We start from the raw sequence: 19,524 nt of genomic DNA, 5'->3' as shown, positions 1-19,524 counted from the left end.
CTGTCACTTAGGCTTCCCTGGGTCTTACTCCTTAAAATAAGTCTTTAATTGGTCGATGTGCAGTGGAAATACTGATTTTACTTTATTTATTTATTTTTTTACTGGCGTCCTCCACATCAAGTAAATAAGAGTAAGCAATCAGTAGAGCTGCGAAGGGCCATGACCACACCTAAGTAACTCTTACAATGTTCTCACAGCAACCTGATGAGGGAAATAGTGTTTCTAATTTATCCGTACAGAAATGGAGACTGAGAATGGTTGTGTGATTTGCGCAAGGACGCGTAGCTGGCAAAAGAAGCTGGAATTTCAAACCCTTAATCTTAACAATTACTCCATCCACGTCAGTATCTTGCTGTGCCCCTGCTGGGAAGCACACAGGTCCACTCAATCCTACCATCGTAGGAGGGATGAGAGCTGGCACTGGCCCGTCCTACCACACAGCCCATATTTATTGAGGGCCTGGTACTTTGCCTGGGGGAGTATACTGAGATAAATGAAACCTGTTTTTGAACCCCAGGGCTTCAGCATATAGTGTGAGCACGTAAGGGGGACAAACAAATGAGTGGGTGTGGGTGAACTGAGGGCCCAGGAGAGACAAACCAAGAAAATAACTATGATACATTGGGAAAAGTGCTGATGGTGAGGTAAGGACAAAGTGTGGGGGGAACATAAAAGGGAAAGCGAGTTTTGAAATTAAGGCGAAAAAAAAAAGCAAAAACAAAATCTGATGGATTTAAGCCTCTTTAGAGACATGATTCTACCTTTCTCCTAAATTCTAACGAATAACTCACTACAGGATTCTGCACAGCCAGGTGGTGTTACTCTCACTTGCTAATGAATATAACTAATTCCCTTTGGCAATGCAGAAGGTGGAAGTAAGCAAGAAAGTGTCTTCAGGTACCGAAGTTGGCTATTGATTTCCAACAGACACAGCCTAAGGCAGCATTTCCCAAATTTACTGATTATAAGGCAGCATTTCCCAAATCACCTGAGGCTCTATTTAAACAAAATGATTCTCAGGCCCCACTCAGAATAATAAGTCCCTCCAGTGATTCTTCTACTGCCTGGGAGGTTGGGGAAACCCGGGTCTGGGGATTTGGGGGTGGAAGTGGGGGCATGACATTGTCTTCAGAAATCCTCATCCCTAAAAGCAGGGGTCCTTGCCCATTCTGTGTCCCACGGATCCCTTTGTTCTCGTGGTTCCCTTCTCAGAAGAATATTTGTAAGTGTATATAGTAAAATACATTAGATCACAAGGAATACCAATTATATGGAAATATAGTTACCCAAGTATTTTAATATATGTGCTTCTTTAATAATGCACTAAATAACAAAGCCTAGCGACAGGTCCAAAATTCCTATAACTTCTAAGTACTTGGGAGTGTAAATGGTATTTCAAGGTGTGTACGACAACTGTAACGTGATTTGAAAATAGAAATATCTGTGATTTCTCTTGGGGACAGTAAGGATTTCTTCTGCTGTGGGTTGATGCCTACCTTCATATTTGAAGAAAATGCTCAATTTCAGTGTAGTGAAAATAAAGAAGTAATTTTATGTACATCCAAGTTGATGGACTCCCCTGATTAAGAATTCCTGCTCTAAGGGATGGGATTTTTAGTTGTGTGGGGAGATGTCCAAGGCGCAAAAACGGAATTACTTCTCTAACCTCTTCATTCCATTTTTGTTCGCCACATTTGGAATCTTTCTGGGGTGCAGAGGGATTGTGGTGAGGCGAGATAGGGGATCCAATGACCTGAATCCCAATTTCCTCATCTGTGAAATGGGGGACAGTTTACAGATTAGTGGCTGTGAAATGTTCATTTGTAGCAGGTGGCCAGCTGCTTGCATGAATTACCTAAAATAGGAGTGGGGGAGGAGCGCTGGTATGATTACCATAGACTTCCAGGGCCATCCCTGGAAATGCTGGTTTGGTGGACCTGGGGTAGACCCAGTAGTTTGTATTTTGAACAAGCAGTTCTCCGTAATAAAGATTTAGCTCAGAACTGCTCAAAGTTTAGATGTGTAAGAGTCATGGAAGAACCCATTGAAAATGCAGACTCTCCCTTATTTTTACAATGTCATTACAAGGGTCAAAGTTTCCTCTCCCCAAAAATAGTGTTGCTCTTTCCTGTAGTCACTATCCGACCTTGATTTCCTGCCTCAACACTTACCCCCTGCTCTTTTTTGCGTGGTGTATATTACTCAGTTCTCACGTCTTTTTTTTTCCTGTCCACACTGGGACCCAAGTAGTCTGAGTTTAGTATTCTAAAGGTTCCTCTGGCTGCTTACGTTGCCTTTCTGCCCTGATATAAGTGCATTAAATATCACAAAGGATGCCTAACCGAGTGGAACAAAATGGGATGTTTGTGCTTGGAGAGAGAGCTCCACACAGACTGCAGCTTCTAAAGCAGGAAATTAAAAACATGAGAGGGAATCAGAGATAGAACTATTTGTTGTGGCACAGAAAAGAGTTTTTGAGCAAGTGCTGCAAACTGAATTAAAGAGACGGCCAGAACTGAGCCCACTGAAATAGAACCTACTCTGAGATCACCTGCATGATTTCTATCCTAAACTTGCAGCTAGGCCCTAGGACAAAGAAAACTGAAGAAGGTCAATGACTAGCCCCTGCTGGTCACCCAGCCCAAGCCAGGCTCCTGAGTGCCTTTAATGATGGGGATGGTACCATGAAAGCCACTGTGTTGTGTCTGTGCTGCCATCCCCTGCCTTTGTTCCAATAGTCCTTGGAGTCCACTGTGAAACTGTGAAATTCCGGAGCAAGTCTTTGGTGTGCACCATGGAAGGAACATATTATCTCTGCTAAAACAACTCTTTCATCCAGTGATTAGTTCAGAGAAAATCATGTGCTACAAGCCAGTCCAATCAAGTACATCTTAACATTTCTAGTAAAAATTCTGGGACACAGATTTTCCATCTTGGTGTGAACGGTGGGGTGCACACATGTGAGGCCTATAGTTTAGACTATGCCATGGGTAAGGCCAATTCCTAGAAGAGAGCTGAGAGAATTGTGGAGAAATGGAACTGGAGGCTGGTTCCAACTGTGCCTGCAGCCCACCCTACCACGGGACTTTTAAAGTTCTTGGTGTGAAAGCAAAATGCATTCTGTTTGTTGCTTAAGTCAATTGGAACTCCGTTTTCTTTTACTTACTACTAAAAGTGTCTTAACTGAGATATTTATAGTTCACACCTTTTAGTTATCAAAGTACTTTCTCACTGATGACAGTTGAGCCTGACATCAAGCCCATGAGAAAGAAAAGTATACTTGTCACCTCCATTTTATTCCTTTGCTTCCAGGTCTTCTGACTTCCAGTTCTGAGTCTTTCTCATAGCATAACCCTGTGCAGGAATGACATTCATCCCAGTGAATTCTAGAAACACAGTGCTCTGTGACATTTTGTTTGCCCATCTCACAGTAATTCTTCCTCATACCACATCCTCTTTTTAAATAAAACCCACATTTTCACTTTCTTTTCTCTCCTCCCATGTATCCTTCCCTTATGATCCAGTTTTGGTTAATTAAATTTAAGTGAAGTCCCTTAGGAGAAACTTTGAGGCATTCCAGGGAAAGGGCTTTCTCTTTCCCTCTCTTTCTTTCTTTCCCTGCTGTCCCCACCTATCCTATTCTTGAACATGGCCATGATGCTGAGGGCCATGGCGGCCATCCTTTGGGCAGCACGAGGAGGTAAGCCAGCTTGTCAAGGGTGAAAGAGATTGGTCCTTGACGACACCATGGGGCAGCTAAATTGACACCAAAAATCCCCTTCCTCCAGAATTCTTGTCGTGTGAGAAAAGTAACTCCTCTTTGTTTAAGCCACAGTGAGTAAGGTTTTCCAATATTTACAGCATACACACTGGTGCCTGGCAAAATTAGGCCATTTTCCTTCAAAGGAAGGAATCCGGCCAGTATGAGCCAATATTTCCTTCAAAGAAGATAGATGTATTCAAATCAAAGCACAGGAAGCTGTGAATTTGGCAGCTAATTTGGCCACTACATTGTGTTCCTCTCATTTCTGTGCTGTCCTCTTGGACAAACATTTTGTGCTTGTCCTCAAGCCTACAGCAGTCTCTGTACTGTGGTCAACACTGCATCCTTTTCTCTTTCCAAGGGAGCCCTTAGGTATAATCATGTAATTACTAGACCAGTTACTCAAACTGGACCACAATTAGGACAAGTTAGTATGATTAATGCTTTGCTCTTCTCTGAGATGCATGGACTTATATATTCACAGTCCTTTTAAGGGCCCAAGGTACTCTTTTCTCTCATTGAGATACCCTGTCTGCTTCTGAGGTTCACAGAAATCAGGCAGGTATTTAAGATGAAGAAAATTATATACTGTGTTGGGTTAGGGAGACCTGGTCCTTTGGAATAGAACCTTCTAATATCTTAACTGATTGCCTGTTAATTATGGCTGCTTTAAGTCATGTTCTTTTATTGAGAGAGACCCTTAGAGGACTGTTGGTGAAAGTGGTACTGAAATATTAAGTTGCATTGACAAGAGCTTTAAAGCAAGTAGGGAAGACCAAAAAGAGGTCCAAAGCCCATTTCCCAGTGGCTCTCCACTGATCTTCTTTATATGATTGCAGACGTGTTTGACCATGCTCTTGATTGCTGAAAACTTGCACCAAATAACCTGTTGGATAGAATGTGCACTGATTTTTATGAGAGGGAGCCAAGGGGAGAGATCATAGATCCAACCTGCAGAGAGTCCAGTAAGCCTTTGGCAAGATTCATGCTGGTTCTCTGTGGGGTCGGTTGCTCTTCTATGCTCAGCAGAAGGGGGACATCATCAATTTTGGCAGGTGTGGCTGACAAGGGATGCCATGTGTGTCTAGCATGGAAAAATCACAATGTCAATATACTACACCAGTATCTACAGAGATTTTCCAAAATGGCCTATCCAGAGTCCTGGAAGCAACCCCAAAGAGATAGTTGAATAGGGATCTTGGGGGGCTTTGTTATAGATACCTGAAGACTGGCTTTATTTCAGAGGCAATTAATTTAATATATTTATTAGAGTGAAGGTCCTTCTTTCTGACATGCAGGCTTCTGAAAGACCTAAGAATCCTTGTATTGTATAGGGGTGGACAGAAATACTTTGAGGTATGGTATGGTGATGTTATGAATCATTAACTAATCCATTCTGGTTGGTAGCACTTTAAATCTGCCTACTCTTGAGCAGAAATATCACATGTGTCTAATTTCTTTTCAGTCTCATTATTATTGAATGTAAAAAAAAAAAAACAGCTCATTGAAACAATAGATATGGCTGCAGACGGTGTAAGCAGGAATCGCCCATCTAATGCATACATTATAGAAAAGAGTCATTTAATCATTCATACAGCAAATATTTATTTAGCACATATTATGTGCCAGGTAGTGTGTTTGGACTACAGGGGAGAAAAAAAAGAACAAAGACATAGCTTCTGACTTCAAGGTTGTCTCAGTCAGTTTGGGTTGATGGAAAAGTCAAGATAATTACAAGATTTTTTGCCATCAGGATTATCTTAATTGGGAAAAATTAACGTTTGGTTTTTTCCCCTCCAACTCTTCCCTTAGCCTTTACATCTATCCCAATCAGCCTAGATGTTTTTCTGCTTTTGCTTTCCTTTTCTTTTTTCTTGGTTTCTTTCCTTTATGTTTCCCCTTTGAGATCATAAGTCTAATTTTAGTTCCCAGTCATTCTTTAATAGGGATACCAGCCTAGGCAGTCTGTGTTTGAGATTTTTGCTCTCCTGTGATATGTCATACTTAATTAACTGTCACCTTCACTATTAATATTAACTGAGATATTAATTTGATGAATTTTAATTTCTCTTAATCATAGCATCATTTTGATCCTTCACTGGATACCTCTTTAAAATGATACATGATACACAGTGCAGGGGAGACATATTAATGGTACATTAAAGTGTTTTTAAAAAGCTCTTTAGTAATTGCATGTTTTCCTGGTAAGACTATCTGTTTCTTGAACAGGTGTAGGCACCCTGATTCCTTTGTTAGCAAATGGATGTTTTGTCTTGATCACCTCCTGACTCTGTTTTGCACTCTCAAATGAAAATACTTTCAAATTTAAGAAATGTTTCTCTCCAGAAGAATTCTCCAGGGTCTGCTGCATTATCTGACTGGCGAGGGCTCTGTACTATTAATGGAGGCATCAAAAATATAAATGTGAAGGTTTGGTCTGTTTGGTAGCAGAGTCTGTAGAGAGCTGGTACCCAGGAGGAAAGAACTGAGTGCAAGGGTAACTAAACTATCAAAAGAAGTCTGATCTATTTGCAGACTGTTTTTTATCTTTTCCACTTAGTCTTTACATTTTTTTTGTTTTTTCTATTATTCCTTCTTCATCTCCCTCCCCCCTCACTGTTGTCCTGCATCCTTCCAGCACACCCCTACCCCACTGTATACATTAAAACACTGATGAAGCTGCCCACAGACTGCCTCCCTCAACCCCCCCCCCCACCCCCCCGACATCTTTGAGACATGACTGGCACAGCGATTAAACCTAATGCATTTTTAGGATGTGTTACATTACTCAAGTCCAGTCACCTGGTTGCTGGAGACCCAGGAGCACAATCATTCCTGGCTCCTTCATTCTGATGTGGGCATGCCATGTCGGATAATGGGATAAAGGGAGAGTGACGGGACCTCTCCTTCCTTCCTAGTCTCAGGATCATGGCAGGGAACATTTTGAGTCCAGAGGCCAGGAACGCAGGGAAGACAAAGACAAGGATGGTCACACAGGCAGCCCGCAGGTGGGGCTCACTCACCTCCAGGTACACCACCCAGGGCATCACCAAGGTGGCCACCAGCAGGTCAGCCACGGCCAAGCTCACCACCAGGTAGTTGGTGGTGGTCTGCAAAGCCCGTTCCTTCAACACTGCCACACACACCAGACCGTTGCCGAAGATGATGGCCAGGATCAGTGCGCAGTAGGAGAGTGCGTAGTAGGTGTGCGGGCGGGCCCGGCTGGCCCCTGTGGAGTTCTCTGCCCCACAGGTGGAGTTGATCTGGCTGCTCAACTGGCTCAGAGGCGCCATAGCCCAGAGGGAGAATAGCGACCCCTGTGGGTTTCCTGGAAGAAGACAGAAAACAATGTGGGCAAAACTGGACCCCTTGGAGCTTGGCCGCTTGGGTACATGTTTATGGATTGCTTCAGCAAATATTTATTGAGCACTTCCTTTATGCTTGGTACTCTTCTAAGCACTGGAAATACAACAATGAACAAAAGGGAAGATATTCCTGCCCTCATGTTGGGGCCCACTGGGGGAGGAGAATACAGTAAGAAGTAAGATAAAGGATGCAGTATGGAGGAGAATACAGTAAGGAATGAGTTAAATAAAGGATGTAATACGTTCGATCATGAGATGCATTTTGGAGAATGATGAATCAGAAGAGGAGGTGAGGAGACGGTGAGGATTACGTGTGTGTGCATAGGCTATCTGAGGGCAATTTTTTTTTAAAACTTTTCCTAAGTTTCAAGCTTTTTTTTTTCTTTTTAAAATTTTATTTATTTATTTGACAGACAGAGATCACAGGCAGGCAGAAAGGCAGGCACAGAGAGTGGAAGGGAAGCAGGTTCCTTGCTGAGCAAAGAGCCGGATGCGGGGCTCAATCCCAGGATCCTGGGATCATGACCTGAGCCGAAGGTAGAGAGGCTTTAACCCACTGAGCCACCCAGGTGCCCCATCTGAGGGCAATTTTTAACCAGGATAATCAGGAAGCCCTTGTGAAGAAGGCGGCACCTGAGTCAAACCTGGAGGAGACGAGGAAGACAACGCTGGAGATATCTGCAGGAAGAGTGGTCCAAGCAGAAGGGATAGCAGATACAAAGGCAGGACAAGGTGCTGTGTGGAAGGCAGCAGGCAGTCCAGAGGGGCTGGAGCCCAGTGAGGCAGATACAGAGTGGAAGGGTGTGAGATCAAGAGGCTGTGCAGGGCACTGAAAGAGCTGTGCTTGGACCCTGAATGAGATGTAGAGCTGTTGCAGGATCAGATTCCCAGCTCTGCCACTTCCAACTGCTGGACCTTGGGCATGTTACTGCACCTCTCCTCTCTGAGCTTCATTTTCCTCCTCTGCAAAGTGGAGGAAACAATGGAATTCACCATAGGGTCTTTGTGAGGGCTAATTGAGCTATTAAATATGTAAAGCATTGAAAGTGATGATACCTAGAAAGCCATGTAAGTGTGAGCTCTTTTTCTCATACTGGACAGTTTCTGTTAGCTTCCCATCCCCCTTTCCTTGTTTTCTCTCCACCCTCTTCTGTTGCCCCATCTGCCTTTCCTCCTGCCTCCCTCTGTCTCTTCCTTTAGTTTCTCATCTCTGTCTTGCATCTTGCTTAAGGCATGGTGGGTGTGGGATGGCGGCTTGTGGGAGAAGAACTCAAGAGTAATGCAGTATAGAGACAATGTAGTGGTTTTTATACTTAAGGAAAAATTCATGTGTGGAGTTTTGTTTGAAAACTCCTAATTTTGAAAGACTGGTTGCCAATTAAAAAAATTTTTAAACTCTATGAAGTCCCTTCTCACCCCCACCCACAAAATCTTACATCTACGGGCCAATGGCCCATAAGCATAAATTTTCAACTTCTGAGCCCTCACTTTTCAAATAGGGAAATAAGACCCAAAGAGATTAGTAACATGCCTTAAGTCATAAAGCTTATTAGTGGCAGAACTAGCAAGCAGGCCTCTGATTCTTCCAAAACTCTCCTTTGGCATCTGCAAGCTGTAACAACTCTCGTGTCACCATCCCATTGGGAAGAATGAATCCTCGAACTGTGGGGACTTTGGGCTTAGGGTGGGAAAGGCATCGGAGCCCCTCAGCTGCCCCTGTGACACCAGCCTCTTGGGGCCAGTCCTGAAGAAGGGACTCTGGGCTCTCATAGCCAGGTTTTTGTGTATCCAGGAAGAAGTAGGGGTGGGAGGGGGAAATGTGACAAAAATCACCGTGTCTTGTAGAAAAATATGGAAATGACTGTGCATTAAAGCCTTGTGTGCTGGAAGAGGGACACCTGCCGTGGGATCTGTGCTTTAGACGGTCCCACTTCAGACCGCCTCTGTCATATCCTCCCTATGGGATGAGGTCATGCTCTCCCACAATGCCAAGGAACACATCCAACAAGAGTTCACTCTCTCATTCTAAACCACATTCTGGGCACCAAGATCACAGAATTCTCTGACCAAACTGCATGGAGCCTGTTTCCAAAGCCCCATTCTGGATCTGTCAACCCGAGTGTAGGCTGTGTCGTGGATATTTAGGACCCCTGAGCTCAAGGGGTGGCTCTTTAGGGGAGCTCAGATGAGAAGCTTGGGTACGGCATGAAGTGGGGAGAAAAGAGGATGGAGTCCCTGGAGCAGGATTTGGGTTGGAAAGCAGCTTCTCCTGCCCTCTCACATTTTGTTTTGAACTCTTAGGGACCAGGAATCCTAAATTTAAACCTGGCCTTCCAGATGGTTACAGAGGTATATTTTTCAAGGCAGGAGTATTAAACGTCTTATTCACTGCTTTGTGGGTTATAACTAAAATGCTTAGAAATGGAGTATATGCACCTCCATGGGAACACTTGCTCCAGGCAGAGGTAGAGGTTGGCTTGGTGGCCAGGCTTTGCTCTCAATCCTGGTATCTGCAGCTCCCCGTCAATGAGGGAATTGGCCTAATCATGATTGTCATTTTGTGTCTCATTTTGAAATGTTTCATCCTGGAATGTGTAAGTGTGAAAATGAACAAATGATTGTAAGGGGCCGACTTGGAATGAATTCAGAGAATTATTTTAAAAGAAAATTGTTCTTTATCTTGGCACACTGTTTGTACTCAATAAATTTTAAAACATAATAATAGTTTCTGATAATAATTATAATTTTCTCATTATTTGGAAAGGGCAGCTGCTACCCTGGAGATAGGAAAGCTGCTGCCAAGAGCTTTTTGAAAAATACAATGCTTTCTGATTGTTGACGGATATTTCTACCTTTAAGGCCAAGCTCAGACCCAAAACACCTTTCCTCCCGCAGCTGGACCAGTTGGGAAAACAGTAGCCAGAAATCAGTCTTCCATGGGATCTGTAGTTAGCTACTGATGTCTTAGCCTGATCTCACCTGACAGGTAAGATGGAAACACAAAACCTTGGGATATTTGTTACCACCTTGGACTTTTTACCCTGTTGATGTTTGACAGCTACTTAAAAATAGTGCAGCTGAGTGTCAATGGCTAATTAAACGAAAGGAAACCCTCAACTCTGAAAATCAATTGGGAGCCTGATGTTGGAATCATAATTGCATGGATTTCTGATTTATTATTGTTTTTGCATGTACCATCTCTGGTCTTAGGTCCTGTGTAGTAGCAGGTGGGTGTAGCCTTGGTTGTCCAGGCAGTTCCTAATGAGTTGATGTGGGAGATGGAAGCAGCAAGTGAGTGAGAGCCTGGATTACTCCCCGCCTCTCAGCTAATTGTTTCAACTCTCTCCCTCCTTAGAGCTTTCTTTCATCTCTCTCTCTCTCTCTCAATCTCTCTCTCTCTCTCTCTTTTTTTTTTTTCCCTTTAAACCAGTATTGCTTATGTAACACAGAGCTGGGTTGGGATTTTTCCTTTCTCTTTCCCTCTGATAAATATATTACCAGATATCAAACTGGTTTCTGTTAGGGAAAAGCAGGAAGCCTGGAGAATTTTTTAACTTAACCACTCTTTAAGTAATTCATACTGATAGCCTGGTCTCCTCACCAGCAAAATGTGGATATCATACCCACTCCGTGGGGTTATTGCGAAGATCAAATAATATTATATATGTCAAGTTTTGGCACTGCTGGCATCTGGGGCTGGATAATCCTTTTTGGAAGTGGGCATTGCAGGATGTTTAGCAACACTCCCCTTAACCCAGGTTGTGACAACCAAAAATGTCTCCCGACACTGTCAAATATCCCTTGTGGGACAAAATTATTCTCTCAATTGAGAATTATGGCTCTAGCATAATGTCTAAAACAAGCACTTGAAGTACTGTGGCTTTTATTATTAAAGGGGAAGTGGGAATAAGTGAAGGGGTCAAGTAAGCTCCAGTTGCAGAGTGGCCAATGGACTTGGAAATTAAGAGATTACTGGTGACCTCAGCAAAGAGTGTTAGTAGCTAAGAATGGATGAGCAGCGAGGAAATGGAGAAGGCAAGGACTAGAGGATTAGGGCTGGTCTTACTCTTTTAAGATTCATTATATATAACACTACTCACAAATTTTAATAAACCTTTCAACTTCTTACAAAGTATTGATTTACCTTGGTCTTTATAGTTTATTCTAGCATCTCTGAAAGTGAGTGCATAATTTATTTTTAATTAATTTTTTAAATAAACATGTATTTTTATCCCTAGGGGTACAGGTCTGTGAATCGCCAGGTTTACACACTTCACAGCACTCACCAAAGCACATACCCTCCCCAATGTCTATAACCCCACCCCCCCTTCTCCCAACCCCCCTCCCCTCAGCAACCCTCAGTTTGTTTTGTAAGATTAAGAGTCACTTATGGTTTGTCTCCCTCCCAATCCCATCTTGTTTCATTGATTCTTCTCCTACCCAGAAATGGAACAAATAATTTATATGGAACCAGAGTGCATAATTTATTTTAAAGAGCAGAGGGACAGAGAGTAGTCAGGCCCCCATCAGCTATGACATACATCCTACTTTACTGATATTCCCTCAGTGCTGAGCAACATTCTGCCTAGAACGTTTGTGAGGTGTCTCCTTGGCACTTGGTTGCATACCAGGCGTGTTAGGAAGATACTCATTAAGGTTTACCAGGTCTTAATTATTTGTTCCCTTTCCTTAAGAATACTGAATTGGGCAAAAACCAAAAACAATAAAAACAAACACATTTGAGTTCTCAATTTCCTTCTGAAGACAGTAGTCACCATCTCTTCTGTTTACTACTGTGTAGTGGGTACCTAAACTTTCTCTCATTTTAATATTTATAGTATCCCTGAAGGTGGATATTGATATCTCCTTTTTATAGACTAAAAAGCTGAGTCTAAATTTTCTTAAGATTATATAATTTGTAGGGAGTTGTATTGAGCTTAGCTTTGATCTTGGGTCTCCTTAAATATCAAACTCACAGCTTACTTAATGTGTCTGTGGACATTGATGTATGGAGACATTTCCAATTAGAGCTGGTTTTTCCTAAACTCAGAACACAACACCTTAAAAACAGGGTTCTGTGACCAGATCTTCACTTGCATCAGATCCCTGTCTTCTGCCCTCAGTTTCATCCTGACCTCTAGTCTGCAAAGCTTTTCTGGTTCTGGGCTTCAATGCAGACGTTCTATATTGGCTGAAAAAGTTAATAATTATAGCTAAAATTTATAATCATTATCATAGTTAAGCCTCGCAGCAACCTGATAGAGAAAGTAGGTCCTATTATTACCCCCATTTTGCAGGTGAAGAAAGTAGGTAATAGAAAGGTTAATTATCTTGCTGGGGTCATACAACAATAAATGATGGAGCTCATTCAACTCTATCTGTTTCTAGACCCTACATTTTTAACTACTCCACTATTGGAGTGAGGGAGACAAACTTGAAATGGAGACACATTTTAAAACCTTGCTTTTTCAGAGCACCTGACCAAGCCCTGTGAGAAGTCAAAGCAGGTGCACACTGCACATAGAAACAGTGGGAGTTACATTGTCATTATTATTAGAGGCAGTCTTTAGCATTTCTATGGCACTTTATTCTTGAAAATTGCTGTCTAGTTTACTTTCCAATGAAGATTCACAAGTGCATTAAAATACATAGCATACTTATATATTTGGACATATTTACATTGTTGGCAAATGCGCCGAGAAAAACCATAGCTGGAAGCCAAGGTTATATACATTTTAGTCTCTAATTAAACCTGCTCCATTAGGCAGAGAATTCCCACCTTCCCTAACAACTTTGAATTACCAACCATTTTATCATTTTAATCAGAGAGAAAATGGAAAGTCAATGGATCAATCAATAAGCAAACATTAATCAATGGCAAATCTCGGTGCATTAGATATTGAATTCAATAATGAGTAAGATCTATTTTGTATTTGCTTTAATTCATAATCCATAATAAGCAGGCTTCTGTATAGATGCTTTAATATCAAGCATTCATTTGGATACTGTCAGTATTTTCCTTGCTTGATACCACTGCTCACTGCTAGCCATGCAGACCTTTGAAAATGTTCAACTAAAAATAAACAAGTGTCTGAGCAAAATTTTTTCATATCATATTTGCTTCTCTTTGGCTCCAAGAGATCCAATGGTGTGTCAAGCAGCAATTCTTCATGCATACCTAAGGACAGACATCTTACTGACCTTTTAGTATCAGTAAGAAAAGGGCTTCCCTTATAAAGTACAAAGAGACATGCAGAATGAGTGTAAAATCCAAGTCCCACTCTGCTATTGCTGCTTTATTATTTGTGCATGCATTTTGATAGTATTCGATTAAACTAAATGCCTGAACTGGAACAAATACCTAATTGCAACAACTTCCGTTGACCCAATAAGCTACAATAAATAATGAAAGTCCAACAATTAAAAAACAATATCCTCAAAATCATATGCTATCATTAAAGAAAATATACACAATCATCATCTCAAGTACTGCATATCTCTGTTGGGAATAATTGGATTCTGACTTGGAAACAGCCTGACTTTAAATAGACCATTGAAAACAGTGCCTCTTCAAACCCTCAGCCCTGGATTACCAGGATGCTAAATTGGGGAGTTTAAAATAACAGACCCTTACAATTAAGTAAGACCCTTAAGGGGAATACAATCAACTTCTATACAAATCCCAGGGATAGTAATACCTTTTTATTTTCCATCTTTTAATTCTGCCTTGATAGAGCTTCTAGAGCCCATGAGGATCTAATTTTGGGGGAAAAAGAGAAAGAGAACAGGTTTCTATTGTCAAAAATGAGGGAAAAAATGAAAACAGCTTCTTTAGGGTTTCTGGTTTTTAAATAAGAGAGGGTGCAGAGTTTTAATGCATATTTGTAGAGAACCACAGAACCCCAAGCTGGTTAAATAACCTTCCAGGAAAATGCTGTGCATTAAATTAGAAACAAAAAGAAAAATTACTTACCCTGAAAATTTCTTCTGATTTCTGGAGACTGTGGAGTTTAGCACCTCAGTGGCTGCCTTCACTTACTGACAGCAGACATGCCCAAGCAAAGCAAACTTTGCCTTTCCAAGGACACTGAAACTGTGGAAATGAACAGAAAGAAAATCACCCATTTTTGCCTCTAAGGTGAAATCACTTGTGGGCTGCTCTTACAGCTTTCCTATTAGACCTTACTGCATGCTTCATAGCTGCTTTCAAATCCATGCGTTTCCTCTAGAGGATTTGGGAGGGACCCTGAACTGATCTGTGCTGGGGTTAGCCCTTTAGAGGCTCTGTCCTTGGTGCTGAAAGCGAGGTGTAGCAGGCAGAAGCAGGATCTGTTTTCTATCTGTCTCTCCTCTTTTCCCTCTGAGCCTCTATCTGCTGCGTGCTATGTTTTTTTAGTACATGTGTGTTTCCCCCTCAGTGCTCTTTTTATCCGTTATTCTACTGTCTTTCCTTCTATGCTTTAATTTCTCTTGAATAACTCTAACCTTCCTCAGCTTAATTGCTTGGGCAGCTTTTGGTGGGTGTAAAGATGATCGCTACAGAAGAAGCCACAGATCAACAAATTGCTACCACAAGTGGTTAATAAAAATCTGTAAAATTTAAAACACAATTGACAGAATAATTGAACTTGGAGGTGTAAGCCTGTCTGGGAAAAGAAGGTTAAAGAAAATATATTACAGTGGAAGCAAAACTGAGGCGTGGAATATAACTGGTGATAAAAAGATGAGATAAGCTTAATATGGTGAGATATGTTAAATATTTGTTTAACAGCACTCCTTGCATTCAGAGAACTCTACAAAAACATTTACCGATTCGTTCTCACTGCTCTTCTGAGATATATGTGAGTAAGCTTTCTTAACTCAACTTTAGAACTAGCTGAAGTGGGATGCAATTAAGGGCAATGCCAGTAAGTCTCTGAAGCAGCACTAGAACTTAATCTTACCATGGTCACCTATTCATATAACATCTTACCACGGAATCTTAACTATTCCTTGTTCTCTTGTTTTTGAGCTCTTCTTCCTTCAGACAGGGTGGCAAGTCTTTCACTCCTTTCTCTGCCAACAGTGGATGTGCTTGGCAGCTGCAGTGCAGACAGTCATGGGGAGTCTGGTCCGAGTCTGACTATGATGGAGACCTCTGCTGGTTGAGAAAGAAGCAGCAGTAGCAACAAGGTTTAAATATGGCTATTCCTAACAACCACATTAATTGAGCATATACTATTAATCAGTCATTTTGATTCACTCTCTCTTTTAATCTTATCAACAACCCTAAAATGTAGGTATTATTTTTATGTCCCTAATTTACAGATAGGAAAACTGAGGCTTAGAGAGGTTAAAATAATTTCTGAAGGTCACACAGCTAACAAATAGTGGAGCCTGGATTTGGATCCAGACATCTTAATTCCGGAGCATGTTCTCTTAATTCTTCAAAAGGTGAAAATTTTAGATTTCCCAGGAGACTGACAATATGTCATAGAGAATAATAATTATAATGACAAAGATGATGATATCAATCATACAATATTTGTATGGTGACTAATAATTTATAAAGCATTTTCTCATTCATGTTCTTGTCTGCATCTTACATAAATCCTCATGAAACCTGCTTTTACAGAGGCTGCTATGGATTGAATTGTATCCCTCACCCTCTATTCCCCCCAAATTCATATACTAAAATCCTTACCTTCCAAATATGACTATATTTAGAGATAAAATCTTAAAAGAAGTAACTAAGTTAAAATGGTGTCCTTAATCCAATCTGACTGGTGTCTTTATAAGAAGTCAAAGAGATATCAGGGAGTCACACACAGAGAAAAAGTCACATGAGAAGGCAGCCTCTATAAGCCAAGGAAAGAGGCCTCAGAAGAAACCAAACCTGCTGATGTGTTGAACTAGAATTCCTAGCCTCCAGAACTGTGAAAAAATAAATTTATGTTGTTTAAGCTACCCAGTCTGTGGTATTTTATTATGTCATTCCTGGGAAACTAATACAGAGACTTAGAAAGAGTAGAACCGATATCGAAGGTTGCTCATGATTCATAGGGCATACATACATTGTTATGTGACATAACGATAATGAATGTGCCCTAAAGCTAGAATTCCCAGTTTGAATGTGAACCCTTAGTCTCTTCTTCTGTGGGTCAGGGGATCAAGAGAATAGGTACTGTCCAGGGTTGGTATGTCCGATTTGTAAAATTGGAGAGAGTGTGTGAGTAGATTGAAGCAGCAGGGTAGTTAAAGTTCAAGGTCTTGGGCACCTGGGTGGCTCAGTTATTTAGGCATCTGACTCCTATTCAGGTTATGATCTCGGGGTCCTGGGATAAATCTTGTGTTGAGCTCCCTGCTCAGCACAGAATCTGCTTGTCCCTCTGCCCCTCCCTCCACTCATGCTCGTGCTCATGCTCAATCTCTCTCTCTCAAATAAATAAATAAAATATATTTTTTTAAAAAAGGTCTTAACTGCTCATTTTTAATACCATGGGTCCACCTTTGAGTATCCTATGTTTATTTTCTTAAACATTTGAAGATACTGTGTCTTATAATAATGTTGTCTGATAATACATGAATGTAGCAGGGTAGGGAATGTAGCAGGGAAGGCTAAACTTTCTGTGTTGGGATCCCATGGTGTATCCTCACAGGGCAACCGTAAATGTTGCTTGCAAATCTTTCCTCACCATTTTTGCTATGCCTTTTTGGGGCAAAGTTCAAAGGAAGATAATGAGTGATGAACATTCTTATTCTAATTCTATATAGGACCAGTGGGTGGAGGAATTAACTGCCTTGCCCAAAGTCATAGATCTTGGCAGTCCTCAAGCTGGATCAGGTGGCTCGCTGGTAGACTCCCTGACTGCCTTGGTGAATAGGATTGGTGTAGGAAATGAAAGGAGGTGGTGAGTGAGGCAGTCCTTTCTTTCAGGACATCCCTGTAGGTGAAGATCAGCAATTGCTCCTTTTAATCTGGCACTTTTCATTCATATAACACTGAACAAGTTTAATTATTTTAAGTAAATGGAAGTCTTATTCATGATTGGCATTGAAGATTTTGAGATCTGCCTTCTGGGAAGAACTCCAGGACGCCTACAGAACAGACATCCTTGGGCAAAAATCAAGAAAAATGCAGATAATTTTCCTCATCTTCCTTCCAGGAACCCATCTCAGTAGCATGACTGGAACTTTCTCACATACCAGCCAACAGTGCTTCATGAGGAAGTTTTTATCTCTTGAACTTGCAATGGGAGGTTTAGAGTAAGAGTTAAGAGGCAGTGGGTTTATGATACATAGGCATGCTCAGTGGTTTTGTTTCAAGGAGAATTGGTGTAAAACTTGTGGTAGAAGTATTTCCCTCTCAGTTTTGCAGTGCTGTTCCAGGGTAGCAATTGCTGGTTTCATCATTGGTGTCTTACTTTCAGCACCAAAGATCAAGTGCAACATGGCTTTTTTGGCCCTACTTTAAACTTGCACAGAGCTTACACTCAGCAAGACAGTATGGAGACCCAACGCGGAGGTGTGGGGAGCCAATTTAGAAGGCCTTGCATGAACAGAAGAACATTTTGTTTCCATGTTTCACCACAAGTAGCATTTCTCACTGTGAGAAGGAAGATTTGATTATGTTGATCTTCAATTGCATGAGTACTGATCTAGCCACCTGGCGTGTTTTTCACTGGAATCAGGCCTCATTGTTGTAGAGTTCAAATGTAAGTTGGCAAATGCAGTAAGTGGTCCAGACAGTATGGTTGCTTCTTCCCGATCCCAGCCCCTATTCTTCTCCAATGACACTGTGGTCTCATCATAGATGAGAACTGTCTGAGAAAGCCTTGGATCTAATATTTGGATTCATTCTGCTACTGTCAAAAATTATTTGAAAGAGAAAAAAAGCTCAAGTGATTTATTATTGGTCAGTACTAAGCTTCAATCTTGGTTCCTTTCTACTAGAGAATGGCAGTAAATAACATGTTAGGCTTCGCAACCAATCAGATCACTCTTTTACAGGTAGCACAGTGAAGGTAAAGAAGAAAGTGATAGTTGTCTTTATATTCAGATCTACTGTTCTATGTGCTTGTATCTTACTTCCTTTTTTAATGTAAACCCTTCTTCACTTTTCCGACTATTTTCTTCCTGTTTTTTCTCCCCTTTATCAGATAATCTTTTATTATTCTGGATTTCCTCAATTTCTTCCAATATAGTCTATATTTCTTTTCTTCTTCCCCAAAATATATATAAATGGGAATGGGGTTGGGCTAGAATTAGAAAATTTCTATCATGATTAACTTATCATTTGTTCGAAAGGATTTTGGGTTGATGAGTATGGTAAGTTATATTTCCCCAAAATGACCACAATTGTATTTCCCATCCCTCACGTTGCTTGGGAATTTTGTCACTTTACCATCAAGAGGTAGAGTCTCATATCTCTCTTCTTGAGCCTGACAGGCCTTTGTAACTGCCTTAACTAATGTATAATGGCAAAAGGGACTATGTTATCTCTGAGACCAGGCCATGAAAATGCCATGCACTTCCATTTTGTTTTCCTGAGACACTTGCTTTTGGAACTCAGTCATCATGCTGTGAGAAAGCCCAACCAGGCCATGGAGGAGTCTACATGGAGAGGAACAAAGATGGTCGTCCCACAGACCTGGCTGTGTTTCCAGCTGAATGCCAACTTCAACCTGCCACCCATAAGAGTGAGTCATTTTGAAAGGGCATCCTCCAATCTCCAACTGAAGTGTACCAGTTGAGAGCTTGTGGAGCAGAGAGAAGCTTTCATGGCAAAGCTCTGCCTTAATTTCAGATTCATGAACAAAATAAATGTTTGATACTGTTTTAAGTTAATAATTTTATTGTGTAGCAATAGATAATAGGTACACCGAGACTCAGTTTTTCTTGAATTTGTTGAATTAGTAGTCAGAAAAGCACAACTCAAATTCCATCAAATCCCATCACATTTTGAAACAATTACTGATTTGTTATTTAGTGTGTTTTGTTTGAATTTCAGATGCTGTTTGTCTTAGAAGTTTTATAAAACCCTATTACTCAAAGTATGGGCCATGGACCAGCATCAGCTTCACTTTGGATGCTGCTAGAAATGGAGAATTTTAGACCCCACAACAGACTTACTGAACCTAGAATCTACATTCTTAACAAGATGCTCATGATATTCACTGAAGTTTGAGAAACACTGGTTTAAAGAACAAGCTTGCAGGTTGCCGATGTAGACACTAGACAGTTTATTATTTGCTTTTATTGCCACCCTAGAAGTCAGGAGTCTGTATGTATGGGAGGTGGGGAATGAAGGAAATGGAGGACAAGTATTAAAACAGAAGTAGAAATGGGTGGAAAGGTGAGGACCTGGGAGCTGAGAAGGGGCCTTGAGATGCTAGATTGTGTGAGGCCTGTTTCAAT

At 41.2% G+C, this 19,524-nt stretch overlaps 1 protein-coding gene across 2 annotated transcripts in view; it reads right to left on the bottom strand.

The window, feature by feature from the left end:
* The window catches only part of DRD3 (dopamine receptor D3), a 32,340-nt gene extending 25,284 nt beyond the window's left edge, over positions 1 to 7,056 (bottom strand). For both annotated transcript variants that reach the window (XM_059164076.1, XM_059164077.1), the window contains exon 1: positions 6,787 to 7,056. In XM_059164076.1, coding sequence (XP_059020059.1) covers positions 6,787 to 7,056 — 270 coding nt within the window. The remainder of the gene's footprint in view (positions 1 to 6,786) is intronic.
* Positions 7,057 to 19,524: the final 12,468 nt, after the last annotated feature.

This window comes from Mustela lutreola, chromosome 2 (assembly GCF_030435805.1).
Source record: "Mustela lutreola isolate mMusLut2 chromosome 2, mMusLut2.pri, whole genome shotgun sequence".
Classification (NCBI taxonomy): Eukaryota; Metazoa; Chordata; class Mammalia; order Carnivora; family Mustelidae; genus Mustela; species Mustela lutreola.
The sequence above is the reverse complement of the archived record's forward strand: the minus strand, read 5'-3'. Positions and strand labels throughout refer to the sequence as shown.